The following is a 19,402-nucleotide window of genomic DNA, read 5'->3' as shown; positions in this document are numbered from 1 at the left end:
CCCTGCTCCGCCTTCTTCCCGGCCTTCCCCGCGCGTACCGGAGCGGCCTCGGCTGGCGGTGAGGGGGCGGCGGGGCCGGGGCTGGGGCCGGGGCTGGGGCCGGGACCGGGTGGGGACGGGAGGGGGGCAGCGGCCGCCTCCCGGTAATCCGGGCGATAATCCCGGTAATCCCGGCGGTAAACCCGCAGCAGGCACGGAGCAGCGCTGCGGAGGGGGGCAGGAGGCTGTGGAGGTGGCGGCCGTTGCCTCAGCGGCCCCGTCCCTGCCAACAGGAACCGGCACCGCTGGGACCATGGCAGCCGCGGAGACCTCGCCGGTGGTGCCCTGATCCGCAGCGCAAATCCCAGGTCAGAGCCGTCAGCACCGAGCGTCTGCCTGGTTTGTCCCCGTATTTAACACGTATGTGCTTCCTGTTCCAATAACGCGTCTGTTTTTAACAGAAAAAGCGGTTGTGTTTTCTCTAAACGTCTTTCCTTCCATGCATTTCATTGTTTAAATGCACGGACTGCCTGCAGAAGTTTTCATGGGTTTGTCTTCAACAGCTTGAATTAATACAACCTGAAATCTCTTCCTCCAGGTTTTGTTGGAAGCTTGTTTCTGAGAGACTGGAAAGGAATAAAGGTCAGAACGTTTGAATTTGATTAATTACATTGAGCATTTTTTAGCTTAGAGGAATCATTGTTAAAATAATTCAAATAATATTGGAAATTAAAATGTAAATAATTGGGAAATCAACCTAACGGAGCTATCCTATTGGGGCTTTCAAGACGCCCAAGTCACGGTTAGAAAATTCATTCTGCATGGGTAAAAATATTTAGATATATACTAAAGTACACTGTAGTGCAGAAACGGGTTCTATAACAACTTTTTTTAGTAGTGAGCCTCAAAGCTTGGTTCATAAAGGTTTTTAACTTAAATACATATGAAATTGTGACCAAGAATTAACCCGTGACTGACTGCTCTGTAGATAGTGGGCCATTACCTTCTTATGTGGCTAAAAAAACATGAAAAAGTAGAGTACTGTTGTTACACGTTTCGAGGGGTTTCTTGTGCTGCATGTTTGAGTAAGAGAAATGTCTGTTTTGTTAATTTATTTTTTAGAACATAATGACTGCTTTGGACGATAAACTACTTGGCGAGAAGCTCCAGTATTATTACAGCAGTAGTGAGGGTGAGGATGAAGACAGTGAGAAAGAAGATAAAGAAGGGGAGAGCTCCATTCCTGAAACTGTTGGGGAAATAGAGCTCAGCAGTGATGGAAGTGCAGTCAACACAGGTATTGTTATATCAAGCTAACTGTTTTGTAATACTTTGCTTACTGGAAGTTTTGTGTGTTTTTTTTGGTAATGAAAGTCCTATTTTTATGTATACTCGAGTCAGAGATTGATCATTTCCTGGCTATAGTCTAACCTTAGTTAATAGCTGGTTCTTTATTTTAGCGTTTGCCTTACGCTTTGAGAGGCTTTGGCTTTATATCTAGGGCAGTTAGTCTCTGCAGACTAAAGAGATTTATGCAATTTGGCTGATAATCCATAAATTTCTTTCCTGTAAACCGCCAGTTGTTAACCACTAGCAGTCCTGATGTGACAGATGTAGGTGCTGAACAAGTATGCGAGGAACAGAAAGTGGCCAGGCTCTCCTAAAGCAGCATTCTGTACGGGCACTGTCAGAGGCACGGTACTGGTCTTTGCAGACAATTGGTAGGATCCAGAGGGTATTTTTTACATTCTTGTGAAATACTGGCCCTCTGTATTTCACAGTGTGTTTTTTAAGAACCATAAAAAAACTTCCTTGCGTGTGTTCCCATGCATCACCTGAGAAGGAAGAATGGAAGCATTATGGTACTAAACTGGCATATTTAGAGAGGACCTGAAAAAGTACTTCTTTCCACAGGGCCCCAGTAGCATGGTAGCACATTGCAAGGTGAGGTCTGTGAGAACTAACGCTATTGTATGTCACAGAATGTACTTCTGTACAGGAATATCGACAAACTTGATTATAGTTTCCCATCGCATTCTTTTTGTTCTTATGAAAAGTCACACAGTAGTGGAATTCTTGAGGGCTGGTGATTCTATTTCAAGAGCCCAGATATTAATCTTTGAAATAACCTTTGGGACAATTATGAGAGTAGCCTAGTTAGATAAGCTTTAGTCTTCCCAGATGTACCAAAAAAAAAAGAAAAAAAAAGATAACCCAGCACCCAGATACGCACGCAAGGACATGTAAATGGCAAGCTACTTTTATTTCATTTAATTACAGCATTTTGCACAGTGTATAAAAAGTTTATGACAGGCCCACTATTTTACTGCTGCCTTGTATAGTATGACTGTACTTTTAAATGAGAGATGTAATTGTATTGTACGTTACGAAATGATGTTTGTAATTTTGTAGTAAATGCCATTTAATTTCAGGTCCGAAAGGAGTCATTAATGACTGGCGGAGATTTAAACAACTGGAGACAGAACAGAGACAGGAGCAGCGCAGAGAAATGGAGCGACTCATAAAGAAGTTATCTATGACTTGTAGATCTCACTTAGATGAAGAGTCTGAGAAACAGAAGCAGAAAGAGATCCAGGAAAAAATCAATGGAAAGGTAACATGGCCCAAAGGAATTAAAATGCCATTTAAATGTTTGACATTTTTTGTTTCATCGTTTGTGTATGTGAAGCAGATAGGAATCATTATCTGGTCAGCAGGTCTGTTTAGCAGAGGAGGTGAACAGACAAAATGCATAAAACTCTGTTCGTTTCAGTTCTGCAGACAAGACAGTGAATTTGTTTTGGCAAAAGTTGTTTACTGAAAAACTAAATGAAAAAGCTGATGAGAGAAGGAAGCTGTTTGACAGCATAGACTGAGGTCAGACACCTTACCCAAAGCGGTGCTCATAGCTTAGTGAAAGCACAGAGCTGCCATTAACCTGAATTAAAGTGGGAGCAGCCACTTGTGTTATTAGTGCAGCCTGTGGAAACAGGAATACCCAAGGCTGAAATCACTGTTCCCACTGGACATAGTTCCTAATTAGATCAAAATGGAATGTAATACAGAGGGTGCTTGAGCCTTCGTGGGTTGCACTTTGGTATTATTAAAGATGAGCAACCCACATTAATCCTCTTGATTTAAATCAATTATGTAAGTGACCCACATAGTGATGTAGACCTTTTCTTTTTGTCATATATCTTTCTGTGTATTTTTTAGATGACATTACAAGAATATAACATGATTCACAACGATGAAGATGATGAGGAATTCTTACAGCGATACAGGAAGCAGCGGATGGAGGAGATGAGACAGCAGTTGTACAGTGGGCAGCAATTTAAAAAGGTTTTTGAGATTACCAGTGGAGAAGCATTTTTGGACACGGTTGATAAAGAGCATAAAAGCACACTGATCATGATCCATATTTACGAAGATGATATCCCTGGCAGTGAATCCCTGAATGGCTGTATGATCTGCCTGGCTGCTGAGTATCCAACCGTTAAATTTTGCAGAGTAAAGAGTTCGCTCATTGGTGCCAGCACCCGCTTTACTAATAATGCTCTGCCGGCTTTGCTGATCTATAAGGCGGGTGAGCTCATTGGCAACTTTGTGCGAATCACTGACCAGCTTGGAGAAGATTTTTTTGCTGTAGACCTGGAGGCTTTTTTGCAGGAGTGTGGTCTGCTTCCAGAAAAAGACCTAGTGCTCCTGACTTCTATACATAACCCATCTGCGTGTTACAGTGAAGACAGTGATCTGGAAATAGACTGAATCACTTACACCGACGGGCCAGTAGGTGTAGTTGTACAGCGGGATGTTGTTGTGCTAGGGGCTGGTTTCTTCCTTTCTTAGCGTGGGTATATTATTCTTCCCCTCCATGCACTTCGACTTTTGCTCGTTAAAATTTTGTTTAAAATAATACAAGGAATTCCTAACATTTTCTTAAATTAATTCAGTAAAGTGCACACTAAAACTGTCTTGCTTTTATGCAGTTCAAATGTATTATACTAATCCTGAATTTCTAACACAATTCAGTAAATTTAGGAAATTGTGTATTCTGTTGTCATCTCTCACTTAAATTTTGTAAACATTTTGTTCTTGGATCAGTTGTTAATAGTCAGTCTCCTTAAAGATTTGCTTAAACAATGCGAATACCAATTGGATCAGAAAGTGGGCACCTAGTTACTAAGACAAACGTGTTTTGAAGTGCTCAAATCTTTTATTAACCTGCAGTTGAACTGCTGCCAGCGAATTAACAATGCTAGGTCCCATCTTCCATTTGTAGTCCCCTTCTTGGAAGTACCATTGTTCTAACAATTGGTATCATATTTTTGTTCTTTTCTCACTTACAAATAACAACAGCTCCTGACTTGATACTGAAAATTACTTTTCAGCTGGAGAGGGTTCTTTAACCTTAACCCGAGACTTAAATGAGAAAATCTTCCTTCTGTTACAGCTCTTAATGTATTCTTGGGTTTTAAAATACCTACCATTAGTTCATAGTAGTTACTTCTGCAGAAAATAAGCTCTGCCTCTTAAGAGAAAGAGACCTTTTATGAAGAGCTCCAAAGGACATGCTGAATAGCATCAAGGAGAACTTTGTTGGCAAAATGCAGAATTAGAATTTGAATAGCCTCAGAATTTCGTACATCTCTAAAATTGTTAAATCACTGCTGATGGTCATTTCTGTCTGTCTTCAGATTATCTGCTAAGATGAGTCTTCAGCTGCATTTTGAATATTAATAACCCCTGGACCTGACAGATGACTGGAAGGCTCTGTGGGAAATCATCCTTGAGCCGATAGACCAGGTCCCTAGGCAGGCGTTCAGTAGCACAGCTGATTCCCTTGTCTGAAGCACAGGGACTTGTTCTTGCACAGAGGGCTTGGCTTGATCAAAACCATGGCCACTGTCCTGTTCTTCCTCTGATGGCAGCTCTTCAGGAGCTATCACAGCTCTTTCAGCTGCCCAGTGACATTGATCTTAAAGTTCTCCTCTCCCCCAGAACACAGGGGGGCTCCTACTGCTGGGCACGGTGAAAGCCGTGCAGCACTGGCTGAGCCCGTTTGTCTTTTCATGATCATTATTGCTCCTGCACACAAGAGCTGTATATTGCGCTTCGTCATTACCATTTGTTAGTGGTTACGTTTTTATTAAAGTGTTTGTTTTGTTTATGCTCTACTAACTTTGTATATCAGAGGTAATATGGGGAAGTAATTTTCAGGGTTTCTAGTACGTTACAGTTCATCCTGACTCCAGCAAGTCTAGCGCTAGGTAGCCGTGAGATAACCTGAGTAGCATTAGAAACCATTAGCAATTTACAGTGAGCGCAAGCATGAAAACCTCCAGCGATGCAGAGCAACGCAAAGGTTTTCCTGGCCAGGTTATGGCTGAATGACTCAAACAATGTACCTGGTACAAATGAGCATGTTGAATGCGTGCACTCTGTACGTAGTTGTTACTGAATTACGTGTCTTCTGCATACTTAATTGGATGTTACAACACTTCTGCTTTCTCATGCATTCCTTATGTTGCTCGTTATTTTTTAATTGTGAGGAAAGTAGACTATAGTTACCTGAATATACGACCCAGTGTAATGCCATGTTTAATGATTAAATTTAATTATGTTTTTTTTTTTTAATTTTCGTTGTTGTTTAGCTTTTTTGTAAGTTGAAGGCACTTCGGAACACCAGGAAGAAATGCAAATGTCTGTGTAAGCTCTTGGTTCACAGTAAGACTAGATCTTAATAGAGAAGAATAAGTGTTGGCAATTGTATCTATTTGAACTATATTACTAAAAGTGCGATAAGCAGGAAGATAAGTAGTTTGTAATTAAAAATTACTGAATTGGCACAAATTGTAGCTGTTTTAAGGGAACTGGCAGAAACCCAAATATTAAAATGTGATAAGGGATTCTTTTCTTTTTAGAATTGCGGAAAAAAACAAACACATGAAAGTTACGTGAAATTAAATCATTGAGCGTGGGTATCAGCACATTTAAGAAAAAAAGTCAAAGCAGCTGTAATTTATATTTAGGAGGAGGTTCAGTTAAGTCTGTAGCACAGACAGGGTGCATATTAGCATCATAATAAAATGATTTGGAGGGGTGAGAGCTGACTGCTTGAAGTGCTTTGAAGTTTTATTTGTACAAAGTGTTTTTTGTTTGTTTTTGTTTTTTAATCCCTACGTCAGTAAAGCTGTAATAGGATCAAAACCTCTCCTGCTGCTCTGTGTCAGATGGCCTGCAGCAAGGGGACTCAGTTATTAATCTTCAGTGCTCAGCTACATGACAGATGTTTCATGGTGCCAATAGCAAAAGGAAAAAAAAAAAAGGCGTGTGGGAAAGAAGTCTGAATTCAATTAATCACTAATCTTGGAGAATACAATAAGCATAAGGGAGAGAGGGATAGAGAGAAGATGTGTTAGGATGCTGCTTCTCATTGTCAACACAGACAACACAAATCTGAGCAGTCAGAGGTTGGCTGCTGGAGCTGCTGAGAAGCGTTGTGGGCAGGGCTGGGTAGTGCTGCCGGTGCTTTTTAAGATATGTTAGCTATTTGTTTGTCCCCTGTCTGTTCAATAGAACTCAAAACTACAACTCCTGTCTGTAAATGTTATAGCTGAAATGCTGAAGTCTATTTATTTATCTAATTTTAGGTAAGGCCCTGACCAGGCTAAAAACTGGAGTGTATTTGTGTATATATATGCATTAGAGGACTGAAAATAAAATGAAATTGTACCAACCCCTACATACAATAAAATAGTTCTGAAACATCCAGTTTGGCATTGGGAGCGTCAGGTTTTTGGTTTGGTGCAGGTGCCTCTCCTTGCCCCAAAGCTATTGCATCCTGCCACCATCAGAACTCCATTTATGTTGATGTGCTCTACTAAATGGTTTGGTTTTGAATAAAGGATGCTTTTTAATTTTGTCAGATATTTCATCTATCTTTTCTGGCACAGCAACTTCCCTAGCATAAAACATAGCTCCTGGCAGAAACGTGATGGCATTTTTGGTACCACAAATGGCTCTGGTGCAGGAGGTGGCAGAGAGAAGTTGGCTGCGATGTCTGAAGTGGGTTGTCTGAATTGGGTTATGCACTCAAATGTTTTGTCTCTAGCAATGCACCTTATCTTGTCTGGGCCAAAAGTCCTCAGTGCTCTCAGGGACCAGCAGAAGCTGGGAAAGAGTTTGCCCAGCTCTCCCTGCTAGCCGAGAACTGCTGACCCTGCGCCTCCTGGGGGCTTGGTGGATGATGCAGAGCCCGGGGCTATGAAGCTGGGCAGGTACCGGCCTGAGGGTGACGTCCCTTGAGCTCTAGCAGTTGTTCCCTGCCCCAGCTACTGCCACCAGCAATTCTGTTCCTTTCATTAGTGCGTCTGATGAAACTGGTCTGAGCTATAAATGTGAAAGTCGAGGGAGGCTGGAGTGTCAGTGCAAAGCGACTGGGGTTGGTTGCCTCTCTCGTGCCGTGGCAGAGCTTGTGCAGGCACTGCTCAGGTTTTAATGTTTTGGGATGCAGTTCTACCAGCATCAAATGAATGCAAGACTTCTTAAATCCATTATTTCAGTGGGGCAAGAGAGTTCAGAAGGAAAACAACTGGTGCTGGAAAACAAGGTTGGTACTTACTACCTTTAAATGTTTTGAGACATTTGTACTAGTCTGTGTATCTGAAATACGACAGCAAGGTAATGCATGGTGAGGATTTGGTGAGTAAGACTTCTACTGAGCTGTTACGTGCTCTGTCTGCAGTCTGTCCTTTCTGTGCCGTGTTTTCTGTCTGCTGCTTCTCAAGCCTAGGACAAACATGCAGATATGGCCAAGGTGATTTGGGCTTTTTCTGCCTGTTGGTGTAGCTCTGCTTAGTCCTGTGTGTACCCGTGGAGCCTGAAAAACCACAGCTCCCCTGACGGGCTGTCCGTTTGCTTGTCTGCATCTGTCTCTTCTGGTCATGCAGCCATGTTGCATTGCTTTTGGAGTGCTGGGGGTTTATTTGCAGGGACACCAAGAAGTGAATTAGTACTGTAAGGTTCCTTGATGTTTTATCGGAGCCAGATAATCAGGTTGTCACCCCAAGGACAAGATTTAAAAAAATCAAAGCTTGTGCTGATTATGCTTTTTGTCTTCAATATCATTGTTACGGATAAATATCTTAACATAGCTAAAAAGTGCTAGATGCTCGTGGATTTACATCTTCTTACTTAAAAGCATTCAAAGTATGCCTTTCTTGAAACATCCAAGCAGCCATTCCTGCTCTGGTGCCTGGTGAAGTGCCCCAGCCTGGCTGAAGAACTCATCTGATGAGGGTGAAAACGCTGCTGGATGCCCCCGATCCCGCCCAGGTGATGGCCGTGCACAGCTCACACCTTGAGGCCCCCTTTGCATGCAGCAGCGCTGCGGGCAGCTGATCTCCTCCTCCCGTCCACTCCGGTCATTGTGCTCGGTGAATCACTGCTCCAAAGGTCACACAAACACGGGCAGATGTTGGCGCTGCCGTTTCGCGCACCGCACGTACGCAGCACAGCGGCAGCGGTCTCCTCTCCAGATCAGCCCGCGGGCAGGCGAGCTGCAGCTGTGCTCCCCGGAGGCGCTTGTTTAAAAAATGGTGCTTGTATGAAGGCGTCTTCTAGGCGGGCCAGGAGCAGGGAGCAGCAGAACGGAGTCCGTCGGAGCTGGGTGTCTGTCGGAGCTGGGTGTCCGGCAGCCCCCGGCTCCGTGCTGAACCCTGGATGCATTGGGCAGCCCCCCTGGGTGATGCTGGGCTGTTCCAGAGCCGCAAGCTGCCGCCGTTTGTACTCTGTCAGGTTTGGCAGGGCTGCCTCAGCTGCACTATTCCTGGCAGGATGTTCCTCTGTGGCAGCAGGGAGCACCTAGGCAGCTCTCCCCATGTGCCTGCCGGGCCGCAGCGCGCTTATCGGCTGGTAGCAAGGCCGTGCTGGCAGGCTGCGATAGCGACAAACAAAAGCAGGATGTTTGTGGTCTAACTGAAACGAGCCGAGCTTGTGCTGCTAACCAGATGCTGAAGGATGCTCAGAGGCTGGAGCTCTGCACGGCGAGGGCAGTCGTGTGCGTGCCCTGGAGGTGATGTGGGAGCACAGCGCACAGCTCGCGGGGTGCGTTCCCCTACGGGGAGATGCCAGCAGCCAGCCTGGGTGCTGCTCACTCTGCTTTTCAGCAGTGTTGCCACCTGAGTGAGGGCTGGGACCCTCTGGCAGGCTGGCAGCCCCTGGAGCATGAAGCCACCACATTTTGGGCTGTGGTGGGCTGGGTGTGTTGGTGCCCAGGCACGTCCTGCACACCCGTGCCTTCCTCAGCAGCAGCGTGTGCAGTGCAGCAGAGCAGGGGTCTGCAGGGGACTAGGCCCTCCAGATGGAGGGACGTGGTGGGACAGCTTCTCTGGGCGTTTTTTCTGGAAGTTTTCTCACCCAAGAGCACCAAGAGCAGGAGCACTGCCCACCTAGCAGACGATATTGCCAGGTTTCACTGGTGAATTGGCCACATGCTGCTGTCTCAAGCCCCAGTGCAGGGGCAGAGCAGAAGCACAGCACCGGGGTCACTCCAGCCACTCAGCACAGAGGGGAGCTGCAGCCTCGCCTGCAGCTGGGGCTGTTTGTGCCCTCAGGGGTGGATTTCACATGATAGAGGTACCCGGTGCTGGGCTTAAGCTCTGCGTCACCAGCAGCAGGTTTGTGGGGCGCTGGTGGCCGGTGGGAAGCAGCGGGGCCAAAACCTTCATGGAGGCTGTGGTACGGCCCCTGCTGAGGCACAGGGAGCCGGGAAGCTCCGCTTGTTTCTTCTCACACAGCTGGTTAATGACACGGGCACGGTGCTGGTGAGCATGGCTCACATTGACAGCCTGGCTGAGCACTCACCGTCCACCAGCGCCACCGAGACGTCTGCTCTCCCAGCTCCTGCTGGCCCTGGGCACCCTGCCTTGGCCTGGCTCTGCCGAGGGAGAGCTTGAAAACTTGCTGGAGGAAATGAGAGTGGTTTTTAACAATGTTTATTCGAGAGGTCCATTTTCTGGGATCTGACTGGGACCAAGGCCAGCGACCCTGGCTTCCAGCGATCGCATCACGTTGCCGGCGATGGCTTACATCTGCGAGCTGTGGAGTGGGACAAGCAAGTTCAGTGTGCCTTGGGGGACGCCATTTACTCAGCTATTAGTGCAGGGCAGTGTAACGAGCATAGGGTGCAAGAGCCTTAACGGGTGATTGGCACAGAGGTGGCATCGTGTGTGACGGGGCCAGCGTGGTGCCAGGGGCACGGGGGCCTGGGAATCCCACTGAGACCCAGGGCTGGGCAGCTGGCACGGCCACAGCACTGCACCCAGCATGCCTGGGATGCTTGTTTGTCCCAGCCCAGACAAATGAGGCTGCTGGGCTGGGCTTGGCCGAGCCAGAGCTGAGCAGGCTGCAGGAGAGCCAGGTGAGAGCGCAGCCCGAGCTGGGCCAGAAAGGAAGGAAGGACAGACGGACGTCTGCAGTGCACCATCCCCATCCCTCCCTTGTTGCCACGTGTGGAAGACAAGGCTGGGAGGGCTCCCTGTGTGCTGTGCCCCTCTCCATCTGAGCGGGGACGCCCCTGCAGAAGAGGGGCTGCTGGTGCTGGGAAGCAGCGGGAGCTGAGGCTGAGCAGGAGCAGAGGAGCCGGGAGCACCCCTGGGTGCTGGGGATCCCCGGAGAGCCCCGAACGTGGCTTAGCACAAGGCAGGGGCTGGGAAGAGGAACAGTTCTGCTGAGCACGGGCGATGGCAGCTCTTCTTCCTGGGCTCTTGAGCTCTTCCCAGAGCGGGCACCAGCCTCTCCCTGCTGGCGTGGGGCTGGGCTGGAGCCTGCCCAGGGTGGACGATCGTCGGTCCTGCTCCTGCCGGGCACGGGGTGGGTTCCCCAACCCCAACGCTGCCTGCAGGGACAAAGAAGGCACTCAGCACTGGGCGGGGGGCTTGTTCCCCCAAGCCCTGGACAAGGACAGACCCTACCTGTGCAGGGTGGAGGTGCTAGAGCTCCATAGAGGGCCCACCACCCCGTCTGCTGCTGGCCGTGCCTCCTGCCGCGGCGTCCGGCACACGGAAGGCCACGTACGGGCACCTCTTCACGTTGAGGCACACCAGCTTCTCCAGGGATGCTGTCTTGACGATCTCAAAGCCAGTTGCTCCGCCAAAGGTACTGGGCTTCCAGTACTCTGGGGAGCAGATGGGGTTTCCGAGAAGCCCCTTCAGGGAAAAGGGAGCTCCGATCTCCACCATGCTTTCTCCGAAAATGCCGTTGGGTTGGGGTTTCTCAAGCAGCAAGCCCGGATAAAACTCCAGCGCGTCGATGTCTCCATAGAGCTCCTCCAGCTCTGCAGCCTTCTCCTCCTCTCCTGCACCAGGTGAACACCAGACGCGTCAGCAAGGGTCTGGCCTTGCCATGGGGCACGGGGACGTGGCAGGAGGGAGACCTGCGGGCCCTGCTGGCAGCACGGTGCTCATACCTGTTAGCTCCTGGAAGGACGTGTAGGGCTTCATGCCAAACCTCTTCCGATACTCATTGAAGGGCTGCAGCCTCAGCTGCCGCGACTCCATGATGACCCCGACAGCCACTTTCAGGACATTGGCGTTGATGGTTTGTCCCCCGCCAATCTGGAGGGCAAGAAGACAAGGAGGGGCACGCTCACGTGAGACATGGGGAGGCACCAGCATCCATGGAGGCACAGCCCGGCCTCCCTGCCTGCATCCTGGGCATGGCGCGGCCGCAGCGGGACGAGGGGGAGCCAAGGGCAGTGCCAAAGACCGGTGGTGGCACAGCTCGGGCTAGAGCCCATCTCCTGCAGGAGAAGCCCTGGATGGCAGTGTCCCACCGGCCAGGAAGGAGGGAAGGGATCACTGGGTCTGGGGGTCTGGGGTCGCAGAGGGAGCCTGCACACCCCAAGAGCAGCAGGGCTGTGTGTCAGCAGTGTCGCTTTGCCCAAGTCAGAAGCGTTGATGTAAACACTTGGAAGAAAACATCCATGTGATGGCAGCAAAGAACAGCGTGAGGCGAGCTGTTCCCGTGCCCAGGCTGCACCCAGCAGGGTGCTGCACGCTGCTGGCTTCGCCCTGATGCTTATTCCAGTGTCCCGGGATCAAGCAAATGGGGCTGCCAAGACCCAAACTCACCCCACTGCTTGTGGGGAGGACTCCCCAACACACACAGGCTGCCTGCTGCCCTTGGGAACAGGCTGCAAATGCTGCACACAACCGGGACATTCGTTATGGGTGGGCTGTGGCTGTGCTCTGATGATGCCTTGGGCCCAGGGTCCCGCAGCCCCCCATGGGACGTGCTGCAGAGAGCAGGACCTTACCATCCCCGCGGTCTGCTTGGAAAAGGACTCCACCAGGGCCTCCACGCCATAGTCCAGGAGCATGGAGGTGTTGTAGAGAAACTGCTCGTAGCTGTACTCTTCCCCCTGGATGACGAAGGAGTCCGGCATCAGCCCGTGCCAGTGATAGAGCTGGTTGAACTCCACCGCGATGCGATTCCGGTACTGGAACTGCCTCCCGAACAGCAGCTCGGGGTCGAACTTGAGGCTGAGGAAGTACCCGCTGAGGTGCTGCACGTAGTCTTCAATGACGATCTTGATGGTCTCCCCTGGGCAGGAGGCGAGAGGAGGAGGCGTCAGCTGGCAACAGGAGCAGCCACAGCCCCGGATCAGCCCCGGCTCCCCCAGGGCTCGGGGCAGCCCCTGTTACTCATGTGCTGAGCGAGGCTCCCCGCGGCAGCCTGTCCCTGCACCCCCGCACCCTCTGACGCCCGGACCTGCCTGACATCGGGCTTGTTGTTGGCTGGGAGTTTCTGTCATTTATCTTTTTCGCCGGGAAAAGTCAGCTTGCCAAAAACAAAATGGTTTCTGAGAAAGCTGAGCTCGGCCTGGAGCTTAGAGGCAGTGTGGTGGCATTGTGGGTCTTTCGTAAGTCTACTGTAATTCCACACAGTCGCCTCCATCCAAAATCCAGACCATTAAAATGGAATAGTTCAGAATGATGGCTGAATTGCTCAAAAGTAAATTTTCTGATGGACTAAAGCCAATGATCCCCAGAAGGCTGCCAGAGGAACTCCTCCAGCCTTTACAGCCGGGCTGGCCCCCGCAGAGCCCGACAGCACCAGGTCACCGTGGGAGGTGGGACGCGGGGACCCGCGGTGCTGCCGGCTCTCACCGATGAGGATGAGCCGAGCCGTCTGGAAGAGCTGCTCGTCGCTCCAGGTGGGGTGCTCCCGCTTCAGGATGTCGCAGACGCGGTTGTGCTCCCGCAGCCAGAGCGTGGCGTACATGCAGAGCCCCGGCAGAAGCCCGAACACCTCCTGACCCATCGCCAGCTGCTTCTCCTTGGGGACAGCAGGTGGGTACACCATGTGGACTGGTGCTTCGGTGACCGAGGGGGGGTACACCTCTCCATCCACCACCTTGGGGAGACAAGGACGGGGTGGTAGAAAGGGAAGAGGGGAGAAAACCACCCTGTCCTGGCAGCTACCAGAGGGACGTGGGCTTCAAACAACCTTGGAGCACAGAACTGAGACGCATTTTGGCACATGGCGCCACGTGGTACCTGGAATTTGAGCTTCCCGTCCCTGAAGAGCCGCAGCTGGTGCTGGCGCTGCAGGTTGTCCCCGTACAAGTGCCCCAGGTCCACCTGCGAGACAGCGCCGTGTGATGGGACCACCAGCCCAGCCATGCCCACCCCCAGCTCCCCTCGCCCTGCGCCAGCCGCCCTCGCATCGCGCCCTCACCCCGTGCCCCAGCGCCTTGGTGAAGCCTCGCCCCATCTTCCCGGACGTCTTGAAGAACTGGTGGGTGAAATGCTGGGCGAAGAAGGCAAACATCAGGTTGGTGCCCCGGGGATCGGCTTCGAACTTGTGCCGCAGCAGGAACCTCTCCGCCAGGAGCTGGGCGTCGGGGAGCTGCTGCTTCCCTGCGGAGGACGGGGGTGACGCCGGTGCCCCGGCGGGTGCCAGCGGTGCCGTGCGGGCTCAGCCCCGCAGCCAGGCACGGGCACTGGGATGCGGTGGTGCTGCAGCAGGGACAGACCCGGTGCTGCTCTGCAAACCCAGCCGTGTTCATCGCCTCGCGGTGCCGGTCCTGCGCCGGGCACGTACCTTTGGTCCCCATGGGCGTGGGGCAGTCGTCCGGCACCGGCGGGAGGATGCGGGTGTAGTAGCTGACGTTGGCGTACGCCTCCCAGCTGATGTAGCCGTAGTTGGAGTTAAAGGTGGGGGGGCTGGGGATGAGGTTGGCACGAACTGGAAGGAGAGAGCAGTCAGTGCCGTGGGGCAGCACCCAGACCCCCAGGAACAAGGAGGTGGTGGGCAGAGCCCGGCCACGTCCTGCTGTGCTGTGCCCCCCCCCCACACCCAGCCTTTTAGGGGCTGCAGTTCCCTGCAGGAGCAGGGGGGTTGTGCTGCTGCACTAAGTGGATTCCTGCATGATGAATTAGATGACAAACACGCAGAAATGGGGAAACCAACAGCCGGAGCCTCGCGAATGTGTTCCTACAGCTCCAAGAGCTGGAACCTAAATATTTACGCAAAGTGATAAATGTAGGGACAGAATTAACATGGGCCAGCTCCATATTTCCACCAGCTGCTCCCTGTGTCTGCTGGAGAGCCCTCGGGAAGGGGAGCGCAGCGTGCCGAGAGCAGCTCATGTGTCTCAGCTGGCTCCCAGCCCGGTGCGTGCGGGGCTCAGCCCCCTGGGCCCCCCCTGCTAATGTCCCCTGCGGGCCGTCTCGCGGGGAGGAGGCCCCAAACTGGAGCCACCAGGAGATGCTCGGTGGCCCCGCTGTCCCCTGCCTGTGATGGTGCTGCTGGAGTCCTGCTCGGCCCCAGGACCCGTCCCAAACCCTCCCGGGAATCGCCCCCCGCACCTGTGAGCACGAGCCTCATCAGCGTGTCCCTGATGAAGGTGCTGTTGATGATGTCCCAAAACCACCTGAAGTGAGTCAGGACGAAGTGGTAGAAGGCAGGACTGGGCTTCAGCACGTTGTGGAGGCGCGTCCAGAGCTCGGCTGGGGGGAGACAAACCCGGGCACACGGCTCAGCACTGGATGCTGCAGCGCTCACCCTGCTAATGCAGCCCGTGTGGTGCTGGGGCTCCTCCAGGAGGGGGACTTACGCGAGGTGCAGTTAGTCCCGAAGTACCCTGTCCGCGTGCAGTCGCACTCGTAGCCTTCCAGGCCGACCCGCACGCACACCCCTTGGTGCTGGCAGGGGTAATAGCAACACGGGTTCACTGCGGGGAGAGAGACAGAGAGGTCACCGGCCATCCACGGCGCCACCGCTGCCCCGAACGCAGCTGGGAAAGAAAGAAAGGCCGAAAGGTGCTGCCAGAGCATCCCGCATGGGGTCCCTGTGCCCCGAGAGCCCAGGAGCTGGCAAACCCCTGTAAACACAATGTCAGCTTTGTTAATAATGGCAATTGTCTGGGCTGGAGTTTGCTTTGGCACGCGGCTGCTTTGCCCCGGCCCCGTGTGCTGGTGGAAGGGGCTGACCACGGGGCTCCTTCCTCCTGGCTCCAGCCCTGGCCCTGCCGCTTCCTCCGCAGCCACCTCCTTGCCCGCGTGCCCCAGCTGCAGCCTCCAGATAAGGGGCTAAGGGGCTAAGGGCCCCGTCCTGCCCTGCCTGTGGCCACCGGGGTCCCATCAGCTGCCGGTGCCCCCCCGGTGTCACCGGGCAGCGCGTTGGGGCCGGCTCCTGCAGACGCGTGGGCGGCCTGGAGCCGCTGCCCCCCCGCCAGGACCTTCCCCGGCCGCCCTGCACGGCGTCGGCGTGGGAGGTCGGGGCTTGGAGAGACACAGCCCCAGCAGCGCCGGCACCCCGCTATCTGCTGCTTTCCCTGCCCCAAACGGGGATGACAAAGCTGGAGAGGAGCAAAACCACGTCTCGGTGGGATAAAACAGCCCCTGCGTGTACTGGAGGGATGGGGCACGGGGGTGGTGGGGACACGCGGGGACAGCCACGGCACCCACCGGGCTCTACCCCGGTGCCACCCCGCAGAAGGCTCCAGGAGCTGTGACCGGGGGGTGGCTGCAGCATCCTCGGCCCTGCGGGGCTCAGCCCAGTCGGCTCCAAGTCCTGCTGGAGGCCGGAGCCAGGCTCTAACGCCAGGGGAGGTGGGCAGGCACAACGCGCAGCACATTTTTCCATAGGAAATTGAAGCTAAAAATGAACATCTTTGAAAAATCAAGCTCATTTTGCAAAGTCTCCCAGTTTCCCAGGCAGCTCGGGGCCGGGACAGGGTGGGGGCTGCCTGGGGGCTGGCAGCTCTCACAACTGCTCTCAGCCCTGGGATCCCAAACCCCTCATGCTACAGGGGGGCAGCTCGCAGAGTTCAGCTCCCAGCCCTTCCTTCGGGCTCCCTTTCATCCCAGCTCTTTCCATCCCAGCCTCCGTTACGCATCCAGACGGGCGGCAGCAGGCAGGTCCTTATTTATCTCAGACAAATTAACTTCAGACCACCCGCCTGCAGCTTTTTGTAGCACGGAAACTTTTACCGTGCCGCAGCACAGCCAGAGCATCCCCGGAACAGTTCCCGCGCCAGTAGCTCCGCGCTTGGCTCCACCACAAACATCTGCAGGAGCGGCCCTGCTCCCTGCCCCAGCCAGCTCGGGGGGGGGGGGGGGGACACAGGGATGCTGCTGTGGGGCTGGGTGGCTGCTCCCTGCCAGGGCCCCGCAGGCAGCTGCCTCCTGCCGGGGTCACAGCGGTGTCAGCGCCGTGGGGGCCCCGAGGTGGGGCGGGAGCGGCATGTCCCAGCCACAAGGGCGCGAGGGGACGCGGCGTGTCCCAGCCCGCGACAGCCGCCCCCCGCGGCGCTCCCGGCCTCTCTCCACCCCGGGCAGGAATCCGGCCGGGACGGCTCCAGGTGTGGAGAAAGCTGCTCCCAGCCCCCGCGCTGGATCGCGGCCCCCTCCGTGACAGCTGAGCCGGTGAACACGTGCGATCAGCGCTGAGAAATGCCAGGTTTTGGGGGACGACATCCGCTCTGCAAACCGCAGCCAAAGCGACGTGGGGTGAATCATGTGCGGGCTGGAGCCGGGCTTGCCCGGTGGGACATTCCCGTCTTGCGCACGGCTGCGGGCTGCGAAGACAACAAACGGCTCACACGCTTGTTTTTCGGATCGGGGATGGTTTCCTTGGGTTTTCCGTGAGCTGCTCCCAGCCCACGCCACGGAGCCAGATTGTCATCTGCAACCACTTGTGACCGCACCGCCAGCGACAGCAACCTGCCAGGGCCGCAGCTGCGCCGCACATGGGGCTGGCGGCTCCTCCTCCCGCACCTGCGGCCACGCACGGGGGCTGCTCCCAGCAGCGGGGCTGGGGGGGGACGTGGCCATGCCCCAGCAGCAGCCCCGTGCTGTGCCCGTGCTCCGCCATCCCCTCCGTGCAGCGGAGCCAAAACCCCGACAGGGACGGGGGAGGGAACCCGACCGCAGGTGGCGGAAATGGGCACAAATCAAAATCGGCTCTGACGAAGGCACCCGCGGGGTCTGAGCCCGACCGACCTCCCCGTGGTGGGACCCCAGGCACGGTGCTGGCATCCAGGGGCCTCCACGGTGTGGGACCTGCACGAGGAGCAGCTGGAGGGGCCGTGGGGTTGTTTTGCTGGAAGGTTTGCTCTCGAACAGAAGCACAGCCCCGAGGGTAAGGCTGCAGACGAGCTCCCAAGGGCAATATCCATGGGGGCAAATGGAGAAACGCCACGGGACCAGGCTGGCTCAGCTCACAGCCTGGGAAAAACCTCAACGGGGAGCAAACATCGCTGCTCAGAGGCAAGGTGGAGCCTGCGAGGGGCTGAGAAGTGCTCAGAGCAGCAACCATCAAGCGGGCAGGAGGCTGCAGGCGAAGCCCAGCATCCTGTTATTCTGTCTTCTAGAGCAGATCTGAGCACAAGATTAAGGCCGTGGTCCTCCAGCTGCACACCTCCCGCAGCCCATCTGCTCTGCTGGCAGCCCCTCGGGGCACAGCACGGTTCCCCTAATTCCATCAGGTATCTCCCTTGCTAATTAGAGCTCGGAAGATAAGCATCCCTTTGCGTACATCCCAGCTACGGGTTCTTTCCCCACGTGGTGAGCTCTGCTTTGGCCCCGTCCTGCAGCCAGCAGCTTGGGGCTGCCCGTGGCTGCACCAGCCCGGCGTGTGCCCGTCCCAGCCACCATGGGTTGGGTGTCCCCAACCAGTCCTGGCCCCATCCTGTGGCACCCAGTGCGCTCAGCCCTGCCGCCGGGACCCGCAGTGGGGTGCCACAGCCCCGTGTCGGTCCGGGCGCTGTTCCTCCTCCTGCAGCACTCGCTCCCATGCCTCAAAGTGCCGTAACCCTCAGCTCATGTTCCCGTTTCGGACACACACGGTGCCGAAAGAGGGAAGTCTCCACCTTAGGGGCATTGTTTCTGGGCAGGAACAGCCGCCTCAACGCCGATAAGTCCCAGCAGGATGGCTGCGGGGAAGGGGTGCGGGGCAGGGGGAAGGAAGCCGTGCCCTGTTCCAGCAGCCCCCTCTGCCCCGCTCAGCCCCAGCCAGCTCCCTTTGGGTCACTGCACCCACGTCCTGCCCCAGCCCCAGGCCATGGAGACGGGGGCAGCATCCATCACACCAAACGCAGCCTGAGCTAGTGGGGAGCTGCAAAACCCAAGAAGTTCCCTGAGCTGGACCCGGGGTGGGCTTTTCTCCATGGAAGGGAGGAAAATCATCTCCTGGAAGCAGGACCAGAGGCAGGGTCCTTCTGGGGACCTGGAGGAAGCTGCTCCGGGGTAGCACGTGGAGGGAGGTGGCCCACGAGGCTGCAAGCAGAGGTGCCCCTCGATGCCCCGGGCTGCGGCCCCGGGGGGCTCCCACGGCCACGGACACGTGGGGGCTCCTCCAGCCCCTGCCCGTGGCCCCGGGGGTGGGCAGCAGATGGGGGGAGACCCCCGGGACCTGGCTCTTTTCCCCTCCGTGTCCCGATCCCACGGGGCCGGGCACCAGCAGGACGTGGGCACGATCCTGCCCCGGGACACACGCGTGGCCCCCTCGGACACAGCCAGCGCCGGGAGCACCGAGGGGATCCGGGGGGACCCCGAGCTCTCCCCCCGTGCCCTTTTCGGGGGCAGCGCCCCCAGCCCCGCGCCCCCCACCCCGCAACATCCCTCCGGGTCCCCGGCCCCTGCCGGATCCCGGCGCATTCCCCTCCCCAAACCGGATCCCCCCGGACCCCCCCACATCCCCCGGACCCCCCCGCATCCCCGCCCGGTCCCTCCTCGGGCTCCCCCCCCCCCCCCTCCGCCCCGTACCGGTGCCGGTGCCGGCGGCCGCGGCGCTCCCGGCGGCGCAGAGCAGCAGCGCGGGGCCGAGCAGAAGCCGCAGCCCGGCCGGGGGGGCCCGGGGCCGGCACCCACCGCCCATGGCGAGAGGCAGCTCCGCCGCGGGCCGCCGCTGC

At 54.9% G+C, this 19,402-nt stretch overlaps 2 protein-coding genes across 6 annotated transcripts; one reads left to right on the top strand and one right to left on the bottom strand.

Moving 5' to 3' along the window:
• The first annotated feature begins 10 nt into the window (after nt 1-10).
• PDCL (phosducin like) lies at nt 11-9,835 on the top strand. Of its 5 annotated transcripts, none has more exons than XM_082775702.1 (6): nt 11-58; nt 273-378; nt 578-621; nt 1,102-1,276; nt 2,412-2,593; nt 3,196-9,835. In XM_082775702.1, the coding sequence occupies exons 4-6, from the start codon at nt 1,108-1,110 to the stop codon at nt 3,745-3,747; spliced, it is 903 nt and encodes a 300-aa protein (XP_082631828.1). In that variant the 5' UTR covers nt 11-58; nt 273-378; nt 578-621; nt 1,102-1,107; the 3' UTR covers nt 3,748-9,835. The 5 variants fall into 5 exon arrangements, with proteins under 5 accessions (XP_082631828.1, XP_082631826.1, XP_082631825.1 ...); XM_082775700.1 differs by having other exon boundaries at nt 273-388; XM_082775699.1 differs by having other exon boundaries at nt 273-399.
• A 142-nt stretch (nt 9,836-9,977) lies between these two features.
• Nucleotides 9,978-19,402, bottom strand: PTGS1 (prostaglandin-endoperoxide synthase 1). Its single transcript, XM_082775698.1, has 11 exons — nt 19,257-19,402; nt 15,104-15,220; nt 14,856-14,996; nt 14,089-14,232; nt 13,723-13,904; nt 13,542-13,625; nt 13,152-13,398; nt 12,299-12,585; nt 11,450-11,597; nt 10,956-11,338; nt 9,978-10,879 (listed from the first exon to the last, which is right to left on the bottom strand). Exons 1-10 carry the CDS (start codon nt 19,366-19,368, stop codon nt 10,974-10,976), a joined length of 1,827 nt encoding a protein of 608 aa, XP_082631824.1. The 5' UTR covers nt 19,369-19,402; the 3' UTR covers nt 9,978-10,879; nt 10,956-10,973.

Source organism: Aythya marila (genome assembly GCF_965140915.1).
Source record: "Aythya marila genome assembly, chromosome: 19".
Lineage (NCBI taxonomy): Eukaryota > Metazoa > Chordata > Aves > Anseriformes > Anatidae > Aythya > Aythya marila.
Note: the sequence above shows the minus strand (reverse complement) of the source record. Positions and strands in the feature narration are given on the sequence as shown.